The sequence below is a fragment of the Paramormyrops kingsleyae genome, chromosome 2, assembly GCF_048594095.1.
Source record: "Paramormyrops kingsleyae isolate MSU_618 chromosome 2, PKINGS_0.4, whole genome shotgun sequence".
Lineage (NCBI taxonomy): Eukaryota > Metazoa > Chordata > Actinopteri > Osteoglossiformes > Mormyridae > Paramormyrops > Paramormyrops kingsleyae.
In genome coordinates, this window is record NC_132798.1 from 41,021,756 (window position 1) to 41,038,146 (window position 16,391).

Below are 16,391 nucleotides of genomic sequence, written 5' to 3' on the forward strand. Positions count from 1 at the left end.
GCTAACCGTGTTAAGAGTTTAGGAAACTTGTTAAATGTTTTGAAAAAACTGTCATAGCGATTGTAAAAAACTGTAAAACAAAGCTGTATCTGTCTAAAGGTTTCATGGGTAGAGCAATACACAGGCACCGTGAACAGTGACTGCTCGCTTGCACACACATGCATTGCGCTCTCGGCATCAAAACCCCGTCATCTGATTGGTCGGTCGTGACTCATGCGCAGTAGGCAACAATGGGCAACTTCACGGTCTCTAATTCAACGGCAGGAGTTTAGTATCAGTTCCTGGCAACTTTTGGCTAATTCAGGTAACTGCTCCATGGTACTCGCACAATTAATGTTAATTTGCGTGAAACAACTCATAATAATGTCACTAATAGTGTTTACCGTTTAGCGAAGGTTGTTTTTTTTTGGTTGTCATGGTTTCAGACTTCATGCGTTTCACAGTAGCTGAAGAGTTAGCTGAGAAACAGCCAAGCGTATAGCTTGAGGATGGAGATACGCAGACAGATATATTGTTACGTTTGAATAAGATCGATCTGGGACGTGTTTTTACAGATCGTTTCCATTACATATGAGCCGTGACATGTACAGATTTTCGAGGGGCAGGTGCTCGAACAGGGGGCGTGCCGGGCGGGAGGGTCGTCTCGGGAGATTTTGCGTGATCGTCGGTTATCGAAAAGCGGCACTTGGGACATCGAAGGGGGTGAACTTTGATTCGTTCAGGCGTACAGGGCAAGTGCTCAAGTACCCCCACCCGGACCCCACACGTATTTGCAAGGGAATCACTCTTTCCAGAGGCCCCGCAAAAAGTCCAGTGGATAGATTTATTATTGCTGATAAGCAGTAATTAGTTTTTGAGAGCTTGTGTCAGAGTTGCGGTGGGAGGTTGCAAATTATGTGTCATATATGTCTCCGTAAATAAATGAGTCTGAGCTTTGAAATTTGTTAACGTATGTCATGGGTAGGCTGTCTCCTGCCGTTACCCTGTACTTATCGGCGCTCCAAAAGGCTTTGCATACGGAGTTAATTGAAATAAATGGTTGCATTACGAATGACTTGCTGCCATGTATTGACAGTGTAATATTCTTTGTTCTGTTACAGTAGAAAATGTGTGAAGGTCCTTCCTTGATATCTGGCCCCATCCCTCCGGATCCGTCGCTCTTTCCTCAGTACTACAGGCAGCCCGCCTCTGGTAAGACAAAGACAGCATGAAGAACTATCAGATGTTCTGGACCTCTTACGTCTGGGATTCCTGAAAAATTAAATGAAACGATTCCTGTTGGCTTTAATCTCCTCACCAGTCAGAAATTAAACCTGGGATGTCTGCTTAGTGCGGATTACTTTAGCTGCTAATTTTAAGCCCTCTAACATACTGGCAAAGGAAGATAACTTGGATGATCCAAACATGCTCTGTACCACCAAAACTAGACCAAGGTATGAACTGTAAGGCCGACTTACTGCATCCTTATCTTTGGTGGCCGTTTATCACCTTTTTTATTTTATGAAGTATGAAAGTGAAACTATGGAAACATTATTTCCATATAAGAAGCACAACTTTTGGTCAGGCAAAGACAGAAAAATTACTTTTCTCTAAATAGGTTTTGGTCATTGGATGATTTTCCTCCTTACATGTTTGAGGAAGGGTGTAAAAGTTCACAAAATTCAGTGCAAACACAATTAGCAACAGATGTAAACCAAAGGCATTGGGTCTGTGAACGTGTCTGAATAACAAAACCTAAGACACGCTTATTTGCACATTGTCAAACAAATTTAAAATTCGAAAATAGAAAATCATAATAATCGTAATGAACCACATCCCGTCCAAATCCCGTGTTCTCTGCTACCAAGTATGGTTGCATATTTATAGTGATACCCCTTTAGCTGTATTTTTTAATCATCATTATTATTTTTTTAGCCCATTCAGAATTTCCCTGCAAACATGCCGCAGTGTAACAGAACAGACAGTCTTCATCTAAACTACGCTGTCCAGTGTTGGTGTACTTTATTGGGAAACCAAAATGTTCCCAAACATCTGATTATGACTGACTATAACCAGCATAAACTGTAACCGACTCACAGCCACAATCAGTATAATGTTTTCCATGTTGAACATCTGCTTCTAAACGTAGGTTCAGCTTGTGTCAATAAAGGTATTCATTTATCTGATTGTGTGTGCTGAACCGAAAATGATGTACTGAACAGATCAAAGGCTTAATTATTATTTATATTGGTGCATTGTATTACAATGCATCCTGTGCAGTGCCATTCTTATTGCTGTAGTATTGTTATTGTTATTATTATTATTATTATACTTCTTGTCAGTCTTCTAAGGACCCCTCCCCGTTGGTTTTCCAGCTAGGGGCCGTTTGGAGGGAAACCACCAGGCAGCTCAAGCTCTGCTCTCGGGGCCACTTGCCCCTGACCCCTCCCTATACCCAGAATGCTACAGTGCACGTGCAGCCCCTCCCCCTCGCATTGGTGCTGGCGCTGCCCACATTCGGGAGAAAAGCCAGAGTGGAGTAGTGGGGGTCCTTCTCAAGCTGGAGGGGGTCTCTCTCAACCCTAACCCCATCAGATCAAGTATGAATCAATACCTGTGCACTTACTGCTGTCTAAAAAATACTCACTATTGATTGCCTGACTGTAATATAGAGGAATTAATAAATAATAATCCATCGATCTTCAAACCACTTAGTCTAGTTATGGTTATAGATGGCTGGAGCCTGTCCCAGGCAGCAGAGGACACTAGTCTAGGTGTCATATACTCTGAGTGGGATGCCAGTCTTTCACAGGGCACATATACATACAAACTAATAATAATAATGATGATGATAATGGATTTGGTCCATATATTTGGGGCTCTGAATGGGCTATAAGTCATTGCAAACTGTGTTGGGCATCTTGAAGCTGAGCTCCCATCACACACAGCCTCTGTTGTCTTATCGCCATGATTCTCCAGAGGCTCAGCCGCGGGACTATGGCAAGGAGAATGTGCGCAGGCTAAGGGCGATCCAGAGACGGTGCCGAGAGCTGGAGGCCGAGAGGGAGTGCGCCCGGCCTACTCCCGTCAAGGCACTCTGGACCTCCTCCAAGTACCAGAGCGTCCCATCAAAGCTGATGGCTCACCTGCAGGTAAGGGAGGACAGCTGGACTCGCAGACGCTATGCAGCACACACCTTTCATGTCCTGCAGCATATAACAAAAAATACTTTGATCTGGGTATAAAAAGCTGCTTTTATCAAGTGAGAGCACTGCGCTTGTTTTACATTTCAAACCAAAGCATTTACATTTGCTCAGAAGTAAATGTTGGGATCTCTGAACAGATGCATCATCTATAGCAGGGGGCGAAATTCCATCAGCAGCGCACAGCCAATCCGGTGGCCTGGGGGGCGGGACCCTGGCCATAAAAATTGGCGATGGGGAAGTTGGGGGAGGGTTCCCCTGATGATAAAATTTATTGGGAGGGTTGATCGTGCGGTCTGCATCCAACTGTGTCTCGGGCCGGATTCAGATCGCCAGTTTTGGGAATGACAGAGAGATTGCAAAATGTAATCGGCTCAAGCAAACTGCTCATCCTCTCTCTCTCTCTCTTTCTTTCTCTGTCTCTCTCTCTCATTCTGTTGGTGATAGGATGCTGCCCCCCCCAAGAAGGCCGAGTGCCAGAACTTTCTTAAAGCGCACTCCGGCAGCGGAGCTCAGGGGTCGCCGCGCCTGCACCGCGCAGCCTCCTCCCACAGCCTGGTCGCCCCCGATGCCGAGGTGAGGCGCTGGCCTGTGCTGTCAACAGGAGCGGCAGATGTGTGGGGAATATCGGATCAGTTTGGGGTCAGAACCATATGAAAGTGGGGGGAGACAATAGTATATGTATGAGTGTAATATGAAGTTAGCAAACAGGTGCAGAACCCTTCCACAGCATGGCAGTAAAATACAAATGCAGTATGAGTGACATAATTATCAGAATTTAAGACCATGAACCCTGGGTACTGCAAGTACAGAATATAACGATGACTAAGCAGAGTTTAAAGTTTGCATGACCTGAGGGCAAAAGCTTCTCCTCAGCCTCTCAGTCCTGGCATTATGGCTTGGACTCATTATGGTTCAGCATTATGGTGCTGGAGTTTGCCTGAATACAAACACTGGAAAAGTCTATGTCTTGGCCGAGGTGTGTCTGCAATTATCTGTTTTCCCCTGATCCTGCACTGATGGGTTTAGATGTCCGGCAGGCTTGGCAGTATTGTCCTGCAGATCCATTCAGCACTCCGTCTCACACCATATTGTTATAAAACTGTATTGTTATTATAATTTCTGTATAGTATATAAATACTATTATAGTATATAGTATTCTTGTTACTCAGATATGGAATCACAGAGCCCCTCCTAGTATAAGCTGGCATTTTCAGCCTATTAGAGTGTAAGCATCATGCTGCCTGCGTCCTCCTTGCTCTGCAGATGCGTGTGTGCGGGACGGCCATGGACTTTGTGAGGCACAACATGCATGCTGCAGGAAAGACAGCCCTGCGGCGCTCGCAGTCCCTCCAGTCGCTGGCGAAGCTGCCCAGTGCGCAGAAGGGGCGCGTACCAAAATAGTGAGTGACGCTAAGCCGCCCGCCGGCACCCCTGGAAGCCAGAGGAAGTCCGTGTGCCTCCCTCACTCACTTCCTGCCTCTTCCAGTCTGGAGCAGAGGAAGGAACAGTGGCGACAAGAGGAGGAAGAGAAGAGAAGGAACACCCCCGACCCATCTATCCCTGCAGGACACACTCTGATGTCTGAGAAGGAGAGACAGGAAACACTTCAGTCCCTGAAAGAAAGTATGCTGCTTAGTTTTAATTCCTTTGCAGCGCTGAGTTGCAGATTTGCAGGCCTGTATATTCCTTTGATACTTTTGTACTTCTAACATACCAAACAGTATGCGACCTGCCTGCCAGTTTACTCTGGAATGCTTACGGTGTTAGCTTGTGGCACAATTTAGGAAGGGCTAATTCATTTCCAGAGGGCATTGCACATCGTAGGTGCTGCCCTGGTTCTTAAGGGGCAGCCTGTCGCTTTTCTCGTCCAGTTGGCCATCCTGTTCCGTGTCGCGCTTTACCTCGTCTTGCACCCAGGTCTGAGTCTCTTCTCCCTGTTCCTCCCCAGCCCAGCGGTCCCTGGTGACCGAGCTCCTCTCCCTGCCCGTGCGTGTGGATACCTTGAGTGTTCAGAATCGCCGGGCTCAGCTAGACCGCAGGCTGTCTGAAGTAGAGGAGGCCATCAAGGTCTTTTCCCGGGACAAAGTGTTTGTCAAGATCGACTCTTAGTAAAGCCAGCAAAATGTCTTCCTAGGATAAAGTATTAGTCAGTATTCCCAGCATGGGGAGAGACTGAAAGACCAGATAATATTTTCTATCAAGAGCAATACTCTTTGTCCATTTTTGTATCACATTGTAAATATGTGTTTTGTAGCAAATGTATAGTATTTATCATCTCATTTCAATGTTAAGACTCTTTATAAATAAATAGAAAATGAGACAATCTGTAAATATGATCCAAAATATAGGAGATTAATTTGTAATAGAAGTTTTCTAGATCTGGAGGGCAACAAAATAATTGTTATTCCTTCGGATCAAGAGTAGCCTGCTACGGTGATCCGGGAATCTTACAGGAATACAACCTAGACGGCTCCCAGGGGAGAGATTCCGGGCTTGTCCCCCTGGGCCCAGGACACACTGGAGGGATTAAATCTCCCAGCTGGCTTGGGAATGTCTAGGGATCCCCCAGGGCAGGGGGTCGGCAACCCGCGGCTCCCGAGCTACGTTTTTAACACGTGGCTGCGTCTCTTCTCATAATGATAGACGAATTCACATTTTCATGTCTTAACATATCATGTAATACTTTCGTAAAGATAAATAATTCATTTATGGTTTAATATTATTATTTTTCGTTTAGATATTTCTTTAGCTATATGTGAATGAAGCAGTCCGTCACACGCTTCTGTTACGTTTTCACTGCATAATTTACATCTTCCTCAAAGTCATTCACTAAAACGAGATCACGTCTCTGGTTAAATGGTATGCGTTCCGGAGTTTTTTTAAGCACCTGAGATTGGATGTATGCTTCAACGTTTATTAGGATTCCTAATTCTTTCATGTACTTTTTGTAGTAAATCGTCACCACGCCTTCCCAGGTCTCCGTGGAAATTATTATATTTTCTCCGAATCGCATATTATAGCCAGCTGAGTTCAGAGTGGTGAGGACATTTTGCGCTGCTGGGTCAGCAGAGTAACAGTACTGAAGTGGAGAGTGAAGGGCAGACGACCGCAGGGCCAAACAAAAGGAGGGATGAGGGCGAAGACTATCGCTACAGAACTAAACTGCGCTGTGCTGTTAGTCACCTTTGCACTGTTACGTGTCCGAGTGATTTAAACTTGAGTTTTTGTAAGTACTTTAACTTTTATTTTTGTGTTAAATGCATATATACACATATCACATTAAAAATCGTATCTCAATCCCCCTTCTGGCTCTTTGTAAATCTTGGGTCAGACGTTTAGGAGCAAATGGCTCTTTGCTTTAAAAAGGTTGCCGACCTCTGACCCAGGGCCACAGAAAAAGACCAGATCCGACCTGCTTGGCACGATGCCCCCGCAAGCCTCAACAGGGCGAGGGATGGGAAGAAGAAGATGATGATGAGGAGGAGGACTTTCCTTAAATTGACCAGGATTAGTACAACATTTTGGTATATTAAATAAAGAAGAAAAGTGTCTGTGTGTTTATAAACTTGCAAATGTATTAATTAGTATTGACATTACTTGCCCTGGTTTAAATCTCCACTCTCTGCATGGAGTTTGTATATGTTTTCTTTGCATTCAAAGTTCAGTGAAATTTGATTGATCCCAAATATTTATTAAAATTACCCTAGAAGAAAATTAATCATGGCATGAATTTATATAATTAGTTTTAAGTTTGTCAATTTAAGGTATTTTTCTTACTGTTTGTGCTTTTTCTTATACGAGGACTTGGTTTTGTGTTTTTTTTTTTACCATATTCAACATGGTGCTAACCCCCAACACTCATAATGGAATTCAAATTAAATTTTAATATGAATCATTACAAAATATCCTCCATTTCCTATTTTCAGTTTGTTGTTTTCAGAATCCTGACTGTAGTGCGTTTAAAAACAGGGGCCATCCTTGTATTTAACTCAAGTTCAGAAAATTAAGCTTGGTCTAGCAAGGAATCTATAATAGACGCAAGTATATTATTTTGTTCTCGAAACTCAATTTTTTATAGTAGGATACACAAGTAGACACATCACTTCTGTGAAGGTTATCCTACGAGAACGAAGAATACCATATTACCCCAGAGGTCATGTAGATCAGGACTATTCAATACTGATCCTTTCGCATCTGGGCAGTTATTCCCATAGCCCACAGCAGAGAGCAGCACACTTGTGTTAGATGAAGGTGACTGACCGTCGAAGAAGAATAACCGTTTACGTTCCTTACGTTGTCACGTAAGTATGCGGCACGCACGCACGGAATTTTTTTTTGTAAGATTTCATTGTTCAAACGAATGTCAGTGCAAGACTGGGTTTAGTTTTCTTCTCTTGCATAATTATCCCGTTTGAGTCACCGATCTCAGTACAAAACAGCTATACAAAGCGATGAGTAAAAGGAAGGCGCCGCAAGAGAAATTGAACGAAGGAATCACAGACTTTCTTATAGGTACGAAGCAAAACATTAGCTGCTAACAGTTAGCTTCTGTATTGTTCGCATGATGGTGTTTGTATTAAATCCCAGAAATATCACTTTAAAATCATCGTACTGTATAGCTGCCGATCATGAAATAAAAATGTATTTTGTCGTTTAGATGTACTCAATCAGCCAGTCATTTATTCGAATAATGACTGCGACGGATGCTATGATAGTTGCAGTTTCAACACAGTCTTAAAAGTGTACTTCTTAAATCTGAATATTATATTTTTAGCAATAGAAATAACCGCCGTGCTTTGTGGCTATAACTGTGCACACTAGTACTAATAGAGGTGTGTATCTGTGCACTTAAAGATTCTCTTCCGCCTTTAAAAATTAAAACCCCTTCGTACGAATTCTGATTGGTTAAGAGGACATAAGTAACGAAGCATTCCATATTACAATGGACAATGTTTTACATACAGCTGTTATTCTGTTTTTACATGTGCTTCGCAGTTACATTGTTTATAATCTTAAATAAAACCTTAAAGGACTCCTGTTCCCAAGTGACTCATAATGGGTTCCCAGTGACATAATGGGTAGTAATAAATAAATAAAATGGGCGCGACCATATAGAACTATAGGTAAAACCAACATGCTTAATTTCCTGTTATCTTTCTGCTTCATGATCTCTCTGCAGAACTGGCTAATTATGAGAGAAACGTGAACCGAGCTATTCATAAGTACAATGCATACAGGTGAGCTGTGGTGGTGGTGGACAGTTTTCTTAATGTTATGAAACTAACAAATAACTTGGCTTATTTTCAGAATTTTTAATGAAACTTGGCATTGTCTTGCACTTCTCTTCCCCTGTGTTACAGGAAAGCTGCTTCTGTCATTGCGAAATACCCAGAGAAGATTAAAAGTGGCACAGAAGCCAAGAAATTGGTATGGGCTCTGTGCTTCTGGAGTGACATAGGAGGACAATTAAAATGCTGTGTGTCTGTCACACCAAGTATCTAACGCTCAGCAGCTCTTTCCGTTCTCCCATATATGTTTTTGTCAGTCACTCTTTACATTTTGTCGACAACAGGATGGAGTGGGAGCGAAAATCGCAGAAAAGATTGACGAGTTTCTGGCCACAGGAAAGCTGAAGAAGTTAGAAAAGGTGAATGACATGTCAGCCAGTGTGTCTATGGATCTGCTTTTCAACTTTGTAATTTCACACATACTTACGGAACAGTGTGAAATCTTGGCGGGGGGGGGGGGGGGGGGGTGGTGTCAGAACAAACAGTGCAATACTGAACAAGATGAATAAAAACATAAGAATAAAATAAAACGGTGTTGGCAAAATATACACACACACACATGATATAAAATTGATGTGATATACATATAAAAAATATAACAAGCTGTTAATTTGTTTTTGATATCACTGGTTTTCACAGATCCGAAATGATGATACCAGCAGTTCCATTAACTTCCTTACCAGGGTCACCGGCATTGGGTAAGGCTTTTTCTTTTGTGTAGTTTGATTTGTTTGGTTTTTCTTTCTTTCTTTCTTTCTTTGTGGTTTTTTGGGATGTATTTCAACTCTGATTGCATGCTACATTTTATTCTTTCTCTCTACAGCCCGGCAGCTGCTCGCAAGTTTGTGGAAGAGGGTGTGAAGACACTTGAGGGTTCGTTCTCCTGTTATAATTTCTTTACAAAAAGCCTGAGACTCAAGAACAGAGTGATAAGTGAAGATGAGCTTAACTCTGTCATTATTCCAAATGCACTGAAATAGTGTAACAGAAAATTGAGTTATGCAGCTATTCAGAATTTGAAACATTGAAGTGTTCATATAAAATGTAGCTGGAATATAAATGTATAGTGATTTTTAACCTAGTTTTCACTATAATTTCAGATCTGAAGAAGAATGAACACAAGCTTAATCACCATCAAAAGATTGGACTTAAGTATGTGGTTTAATTTAATCTATTCTGGGTGGAGTGTCTGTTCAAGAATGTGGGTAATTGTTTGTACACATTATGAGTAATAGGTTTGTTGCCTTTGATTTAATTGTGTTGGTAAATTTTAGTAATTAAGAAATAGATGATTGTAGTTATTTAACATACTGTGCTGCAGATACTTTGAGGACTTTGAGAAGAGAATTCCTCGCGCTGAGATGGAAAAGATGGAGGTGGGTAATATAGCAGTATAATTTTAGAAATGTGTGAGATATCACTAGGCGACCTAGCCACGCTCACGTTGTGTCTGTTTCGTGATGAATACTATCGGGAAATACAAGACAAAGGAAACTTCATGCCTTTTCATGAAATGCAATTTCTTTTGATCATACATCAGGATCCTTGACTCCAGGCTTCCCCCTGTGTGTCCTCTCTGTAGGCTCTGATTCTCCAGGAGCTGGAGGTTGTGGACCCAGAGTACATCGGAACCATCTGTGGAAGTTACCGGAGAGGTGGGCCTACGGTTTTCACTTAAACATAGTTAATTTGCTTGTTGGCGTGTAAAACCCCCCGTAATTCGCTTGTAATGTGTCCACATACTGCCAGGGGCTGAATCCAGTGGTGATATTGACATCTTGCTGACTCATCCAAACTTTACCTCTCAGTCTGAGAAACAGGTAACAGTCACCTGAAAATGATATTTGGTAATGTGATGTAAATGCAAAACTGCAACTCTAGTTATTTCCATTAGGCTGTTGTATGGGGAGGGACCGTTTCCCCAGTGGGCCAGTGGGTTTGAGAGGGACTCCATTCCAGCCCTTTAGTGAATTAGAATGCTGGGGCAGTTCCTTATGTTCCCTAATTCCTCGTTTCCTACCTTGTTTCATATTTTCTTCCGCAGCCCAAACTTGTGCATGATGTGGTCGACCACCTTGAGTCACTGAGCTTCATCACTGACACCTTGTCAAAAGGAGACACAAAGTTCATGGTCAGTGGTGCTTTCAGTTCTTTTCTTTGCTCTTGGAATTAACCAGAGATGGTAGAATGAGACTTCATAACACACAGCAGTAAGCTGTCAGTCACTGGCCGGTCTGACACATTTTGCTGTTTTTTATTGGTCCCCCTTGAATTTAGCCATTCTTTCCACTGCTAGCTTTGTGCATTCTGCTGCATGTTTTGGCTCAAAAAATCTGTTCCTGACTTTGGTAGGGGGTATGTCAACTGGATCATGGCGATGGAGAAGAAGAATACCCACATCGCCGCATTGACATCAGGTAGACGCATCTCCATATTGGCATTACTGGATGAAATCATTGTGCTCTGTCAGTCACTGTCTGTGGTGAGGATCAAAATGTGTCAAAATATGAACTGAAAAAGTGCAACATGTCACTCACTATGGCTTTTTAATGGCCAGATCTCCTCCATAAAAAAAAACATATGTTTGATACGCTGTAGGGCCATTTGTCTATCTAGATTGGTGTGGTGAGAATTACTTAGTTTTGGAGATATTGGCCGTTGAAATTTTTGGCTTCTCTTGAATATAATGGAAGTGAATGACATTCTTTCTGTGGTAATTAAAGTGCCAAAAGCATACATTTCAAAAATCGAACAGCAATGTCTCTGACCAGAAATCATTACCCAGTTATTGAAGATAATCCACAGACTTTGTAGTAAGCAGTTTAATGTACAAACTATTTTCTTTCTACCGAACCCCACACTGTAATCGTATCTCTGCGCAGAAGTTAGCACTGGGGCGTTCACGCTCTTGACAACATGACCTAATGTAAACATCAGTGGCATCCAACTTGACTGAGAGCTAACTTTTGCTAGCTCACTGATGTTGGGTGAGCTAGCAGTATTGAGCTGTAATTAGTATTAACTAAGGTAGTATTATCAGGAGCACAAACTGCCCCTTTAAATGCTTGTTTCTTCGCAATAAGCACTTTTAATCAATCAGTAAGTCACAAATTTCATAGACTGATTTCACTGCTGGGCCATTAAGCAAGACCCTTAATCCCCAGTAATTAAAATGTATCACTTTGGATAGAAAAGCATTTTCTAAGGACTAAAATGTAAATGTATTCTGAGAAGAGGCAAGTAAACTCGAGAAGCTTATATCAGTATCAAATCGGCTCCCTTTTTCCTCTTTATATTTTCTGTGTGTAATTTCCTTCTCAGATTGATCCCTAAAGACCAGTACTACTGTGGTGTACTGTATTTTACGGGCAGTGACATCTTCAACAAGAACATGAGAACTCATGCTTTGGAGAAAGGTTTCACTCTCAATGAGTACACCATCCGGCCAATTGGGGTTACTGGTAGGTTACCAGCACATGTTAGTACCTTAATTTTTTATCTTTGTGGGGGTTTGAAAATCACAAGTATGTTCTCTTTAGATATTAGGGTACATTTTCTATCTATTATATAATATTAATACACTGGATGTCTATCAGACTTATTGAATTTGTTGGTTGTTTGCAAGTGATATTAACACCCAGTTGTTGTTCTCAGGTGTAGCAGGAGAACCTCTGCCGGTGGATAGTGAGAAGGATGTTTTCGACTACATCCAGTGGAAATACAGAGAGCCTAAAGACCGCAGCGAATGAGAGGCAGCTGGGGTCACATGAAAGCACTCCGGCCTTAGTTACTGTCATCCATTTTAGCAAAATCAAACTGTTGCAGATTATTAGAACATATGTGTGTTTTGGGGACTGTGTGCATGTGTGTGCTTGTGATTTCATTTTAATTTTGGTCACTTTTCTGGGAGAAATTGCCTTTAGAGATGGCAGAAAGTTTAGGGAGGTCTCTGGAAACGTGTTTTTTTTACTTTGTCTAATTTTTAGCTTTTTGAAGGTAATATTGTATTTGGCTTACTTAATGTGATGCCCAATGTACAACTTATGATAATGTCAGAGTGCTTTTCTAGATGAATGATTGCATAAACTCATGAGTAAGAATACAGGGAAACGGCCTAGCATTCTACTGCTTTTGGAGGAGCGATGACTTTGATATTACTGCTAAAATCATGCAGCACTGACAATTAATGCTCTCAGATGGAAATGTTTCCTTTTGCTGCTGTTTTGGAACATCGTACCGAAACGCGCCGGTGTACATGAGAGCGTTAATTGTGGCCCAGGAGGAGCAGACGTAAACCAATACTCAGTGTGACTGTGTAACTGTCCTGTTCAATGGCTCCTTTTGGGGAGCGACGTCCGTGGCGGGGCTCATGTTACGAGTTCTCAGGGACGAGCTAATGGTGTTCAGACAAAGATCCTCATAGGTTTACCTCTCTGTCCTCTTCATGTTTCAGATGGAGCAACAGCAACAGGCACAGTTCTGGGTCATTATTGTTAGACAAGTATCACTTAAAAGCTTGTAGTTGCTACAGGTTCAGTTGCATTATACATGTTGTAAGTATTAGGCAAAATCCTGTACATGGTATTGGTACTTTTGTAGGTAAGATGACTTAATTCTCTACGTAAATGTACTATTGAGGGCAATGATGAACGACCTCTTCATTCATTTTGGGCTTGGCACAAAGTATAAAATTCTTACTTCTCGATTGAATGCCTATTGCATGTTTTTCTTTTAGCCATATTATAGCTCTTGCCATTTGGAAATTGTGTTAAAATTGAATATGCCATGATGTCACAATCAGACAAATGAATCGAGTATTTGGACAAATGCAGTACTGCACACCTGCTGCTAATACAGGTAATATTACTACACGCTTGTCAAAGTAGAAAGGTGCTATAGACCACAAAAAGCTTACAGTTCCATACCAATCTGGAACTGAATATCATTTGTTACTGTTGTTGTTAAGTAAATAATTGCACTTATTTATTTGTCAGTTGAGTGTAAAGGAAAACAATATTGACTGTATGGTATTTTCATGAGGTAGCTATTTAAAAATAAAGCTCCATAGTTAATAGATATGTTATACACGTTGTTCAAATTATCTGCTAAGATACATGGAAAATGGATTTGTTTTTGAGAAATAAAAACATTTATTTCCACGTCCTTGTTTCAGTCCTTGAGAAAATATATAGAAGCTATAAGTAGTGCTAAAAATACTTCATCTGTAACTAATGTGATTTTCTTGGTTTTACTATCGCCTGATATCCAGTGTACGATCGGGCATACATAAATTTTACTACAGTAATTTTTGCGGTGGACCCACTAGAACGGTTAGCTAGTTAGCCGACGGTATTGAAATAAAATGTCAAGATAGGCATCAACATGTTTGAATGTTTTATAGTCTAAAAATTAAACAGGATAACAAAATATTAAATGTACACTTCGATACTTCGGTAATTAGTAATGCTTTTATACAAATTAATATTTAAAGAAATACTCAAATTCTCTTTCTTCCCCTACAAGAGTTTTGACCAGGACAACATGAAGTAAAAGCTTTTAAAAACCGAATGATGGCTGCTAGCAGCGTTGCCCTGTAATTACCCGTCAAATGTTCTAGAAAATTTCAAAGGGCGTAGGTCAGCCACGAGGAATTAAGGAACGCTATCGGGTATGTCATATACGCAGCATTTACTATAAACTAAAAAGTGTCAGTCCACTTTCAAAAAGTAAATTCAGTCATATAATTCATATAATTCAGGTATTCCAATACTTTTTAAACAATGAAAGGACGCTCAGCGGTGGGCAAAATGAGCTGTTTTAATGAAAAGTAACCATGGATACCAAAACTGGCGTCTTAAACGCAAAGGATCATGGTTTGAAATAAAATGCTGGCATAAAGTCCAGCAAAACTCAGAGTGATTAACCAATAGGATAGTTGTGTGCGCTCTTTTGAACCAATAGCGCGCCGACAGGGTGGGTTATGCTTGAAGCATTCTCCAGCCATTTGCCGAGCCGAGACGAGTCCGTTTCAGCGACGAAGCGATTCGCAGGGCGTGTGGTCTGTGATACTTACCTAGCAGGTAACATTTTCCCGTACTTGCAAAGTTGTATTGCAATATTAATAAAACCGGTCAGAAAGCGGAATAAAAATTTTACATTCTGTAAAAAATTCAAGCTATATTATTAATAGTATTTAAATTCTGATTATTTAGGTAACAAATTAAAAGAACGATAGTGGAAGGTGGGTAACCACTGATTTTAGCTTTTTTTTATTAGTAATTTCTATACACCTGCCGTTTAAAACTATAACCAACTTTATGATTTTGCAAACTTAGTCGTTTATTATTTTTATGTTAACGTACTGTGGTGTTTAAGTGGAATATACGGATAACTCGCTGCGGTCATTATTGGCCGAAACACCTCCGGGTGTGAAACGGGCGGATCCGTCCGTCTGCAGTAATCGGGAGCCTTTTCGTGAAGGCTGGGGGACGGGGCGACAGGGACACACACACACTACGGGAAACTGAGAGGCGTCAGTTTGCCTGGAGTCTTCGCGTAGGGAAAGCGGAGTACCCGGAGGAAACAGAAAACACAACAATTCGGGGTGGGACTCGGACCCACAACCCCGCAGGTGTGAGAAGTACTTGGAAGTATGTCTTTTAGCTGCATTACTGTTAGGTTTTGTGGAAGCCGAGTTGATAATTATGCTTTTATGAGGTGAGGTTACAATAGCGAAAATTTCTTGGAAACCACGTGTGTTTCACATTGTATGGTATTAATTCGTTATCTGCCCATGATTTATTTTTGTTAAATTCCGCTTTACGTCCATATGAAATATTTAATGTTTTCACGATGATTTCGCACGACGCGCCCTTGGCGCATCTCTCGGAGCGCTTTCAAGGTGCCGCAGGGATGCCCCACGTCCAGCTAACGAATGTGCTCCTTGCGCTTTTTGCAGCGTAACCATGTCCGACAGAAAGGCGGTGATCAAAAACGCGGACATGTCCGAGGAGATGCAGCAGGACGCCGTGGAGTGCGCGACCCAGGCCCTGGAGAAGTACAACATCGAGAAGGACATCGCCGCCTACATCAAGAAGGTAGCGTGCCTCGTCATGTCATTAATCCCCTTAATTAATTTGCTCTAGTGATGCGCAGATTAAGGGTATCCAGAAAGATGATAGAGAGAAAACATTAACAGAGAGGTCACTTGTGTTCTAAGGGCCTGTGCCCACGCGCTGAAGAGTGGAGTATTGTGAACGCCGCTTTTGATTTTTTTTTTTTTTATAATTGCCGCTGTATTGTATGTGGGAGGAAAAAACTGCATCATGACCTTTTCTATGCTGCATTCTCATGAGATTACATGCATGTCAATATCCGTCAGACATACAGTGCAGCTGTTATTTACTGTGCATTCATTTCATTGAACTGAATTCCTGCATTAATGTTTCTCAGTTATGTCTTATTTGGTGGTGGTGGTGGGGTTAAGATATTTTTTTTTGTTGTGTTTGAAGTGGTGCATAGTGAATTCAGATTTTTTTTTCCACCTAGGAGTTTGATAAGAAGTATAACCCCACCTGGCATTGCATTGTGGGGAGGAATTTTGGCAGCTACGTCACCCATGAGACCAAGCATTTCATCTACTTCTACTTGGGTCAGGTGGCCATTCTGCTGTTCAAGTCGGGCTGAAATTGCAGCTCAGCAGCAAAGCCCTGAAGTTTAACTGACTGGGAAAGACTGACAAGAAAAGACCTTTTTGGTTACAGGGACCTGCATTTTTTCTGTGCTGCTTCTGTTAGAAATGGCCATGTAAAGACTTGTATTTATTTTCTATATAGCAGAATGTTGTCCTCAAAATAAATTTTTTACTTAAGTTTCATGACTGGTTTATTCAAGCTCCACGACTTCATACTTAGTATGC

General features: G+C 41.5%; 3 protein-coding genes across 3 annotated transcripts; all 3 read left to right on the forward strand.

Annotated features, from left to right (window-relative positions):
* Positions 1-211: 211 nt before the first annotated feature.
* enkd1 (enkurin domain containing 1) lies at positions 212-5,516 on the forward strand. The gene is made up of 8 exons (XM_023832269.1): positions 212-304; positions 1,101-1,191; positions 2,355-2,579; positions 2,959-3,131; positions 3,630-3,758; positions 4,449-4,585; positions 4,672-4,808; positions 5,134-5,516. The coding sequence occupies exons 2-8, from the start codon at positions 1,107-1,109 to the stop codon at positions 5,292-5,294; spliced, it is 1,047 nt and encodes a 348-aa protein (XP_023688037.1). The 5' UTR covers positions 212-304; positions 1,101-1,106; the 3' UTR covers positions 5,295-5,516.
* A 1,958-nt stretch (positions 5,517-7,474) lies between these two features.
* polb (polymerase (DNA directed), beta) lies at positions 7,475-13,632 on the forward strand. Its single transcript, XM_023832270.2, has 14 exons — positions 7,475-7,697; positions 8,365-8,422; positions 8,546-8,612; positions 8,758-8,832; positions 9,113-9,171; positions 9,297-9,346; positions 9,574-9,625; positions 9,795-9,849; positions 10,056-10,128; positions 10,223-10,293; positions 10,518-10,604; positions 10,826-10,890; positions 11,795-11,934; positions 12,128-13,632. Exons 1-14 carry the CDS (start codon positions 7,637-7,639, stop codon positions 12,220-12,222), a joined length of 1,008 nt encoding a protein of 335 aa, XP_023688038.1. The 5' UTR covers positions 7,475-7,636; the 3' UTR covers positions 12,223-13,632.
* A 792-nt stretch (positions 13,633-14,424) lies between these two features.
* On the forward strand, positions 14,425-16,343 carry dynll1 (dynein, light chain, LC8-type 1). Its single transcript, XM_023832272.1, has 3 exons — positions 14,425-14,553; positions 15,432-15,570; positions 16,022-16,343. The coding sequence occupies exons 2-3, from the start codon at positions 15,439-15,441 to the stop codon at positions 16,157-16,159; spliced, it is 270 nt and encodes an 89-aa protein (XP_023688040.1). The 5' UTR covers positions 14,425-14,553; positions 15,432-15,438; the 3' UTR covers positions 16,160-16,343.
* The last annotated feature ends 48 nt before the right edge of the window (positions 16,344-16,391 follow it).

Bases quoted from the DNA above. Each gene is read 5' to 3' on its own strand.
- enkd1 (XM_023832269.1), top strand. From the start codon at position 1,107: ATGTGTGAAGGTCCTTCCTTGATATCTGGCCCCATCCCTCCGGATCCG. The intron at 3,759-4,448 runs GTGAGGCGCTGG...CTTGCTCTGCAG, and splicing joins TGGTCGCCCCCGATGCCGAG to ATGCGTGTGTGCGGGACGGC. The intron at 4,586-4,671 runs GTGAGTGACGCT...TGCCTCTTCCAG, and splicing joins AAGGGGCGCGTACCAAAATA to TCTGGAGCAGAGGAAGGAAC.
- dynll1 (XM_023832272.1), top strand. From the start codon at position 15,439: ATGTCCGACAGAAAGGCGGTGATCAAAAACGCGGACATGTCCGAGGAG. The intron at 15,571-16,021 runs GTAGCGTGCCTC...TTTTCCACCTAG, and splicing joins TCGCCGCCTACATCAAGAAG to GAGTTTGATAAGAAGTATAA.
- polb (XM_023832270.2), top strand. From the start codon at position 7,637: ATGAGTAAAAGGAAGGCGCCGCAAGAGAAATTGAACGAAGGAATCACA. The intron at 8,423-8,545 runs GTGAGCTGTGGT...CCTGTGTTACAG, and splicing joins CATAAGTACAATGCATACAG to GAAAGCTGCTTCTGTCATTG. The intron at 10,605-10,825 runs GTCAGTGGTGCT...TGACTTTGGTAG, and splicing joins AAGGAGACACAAAGTTCATG to GGGGTATGTCAACTGGATCA.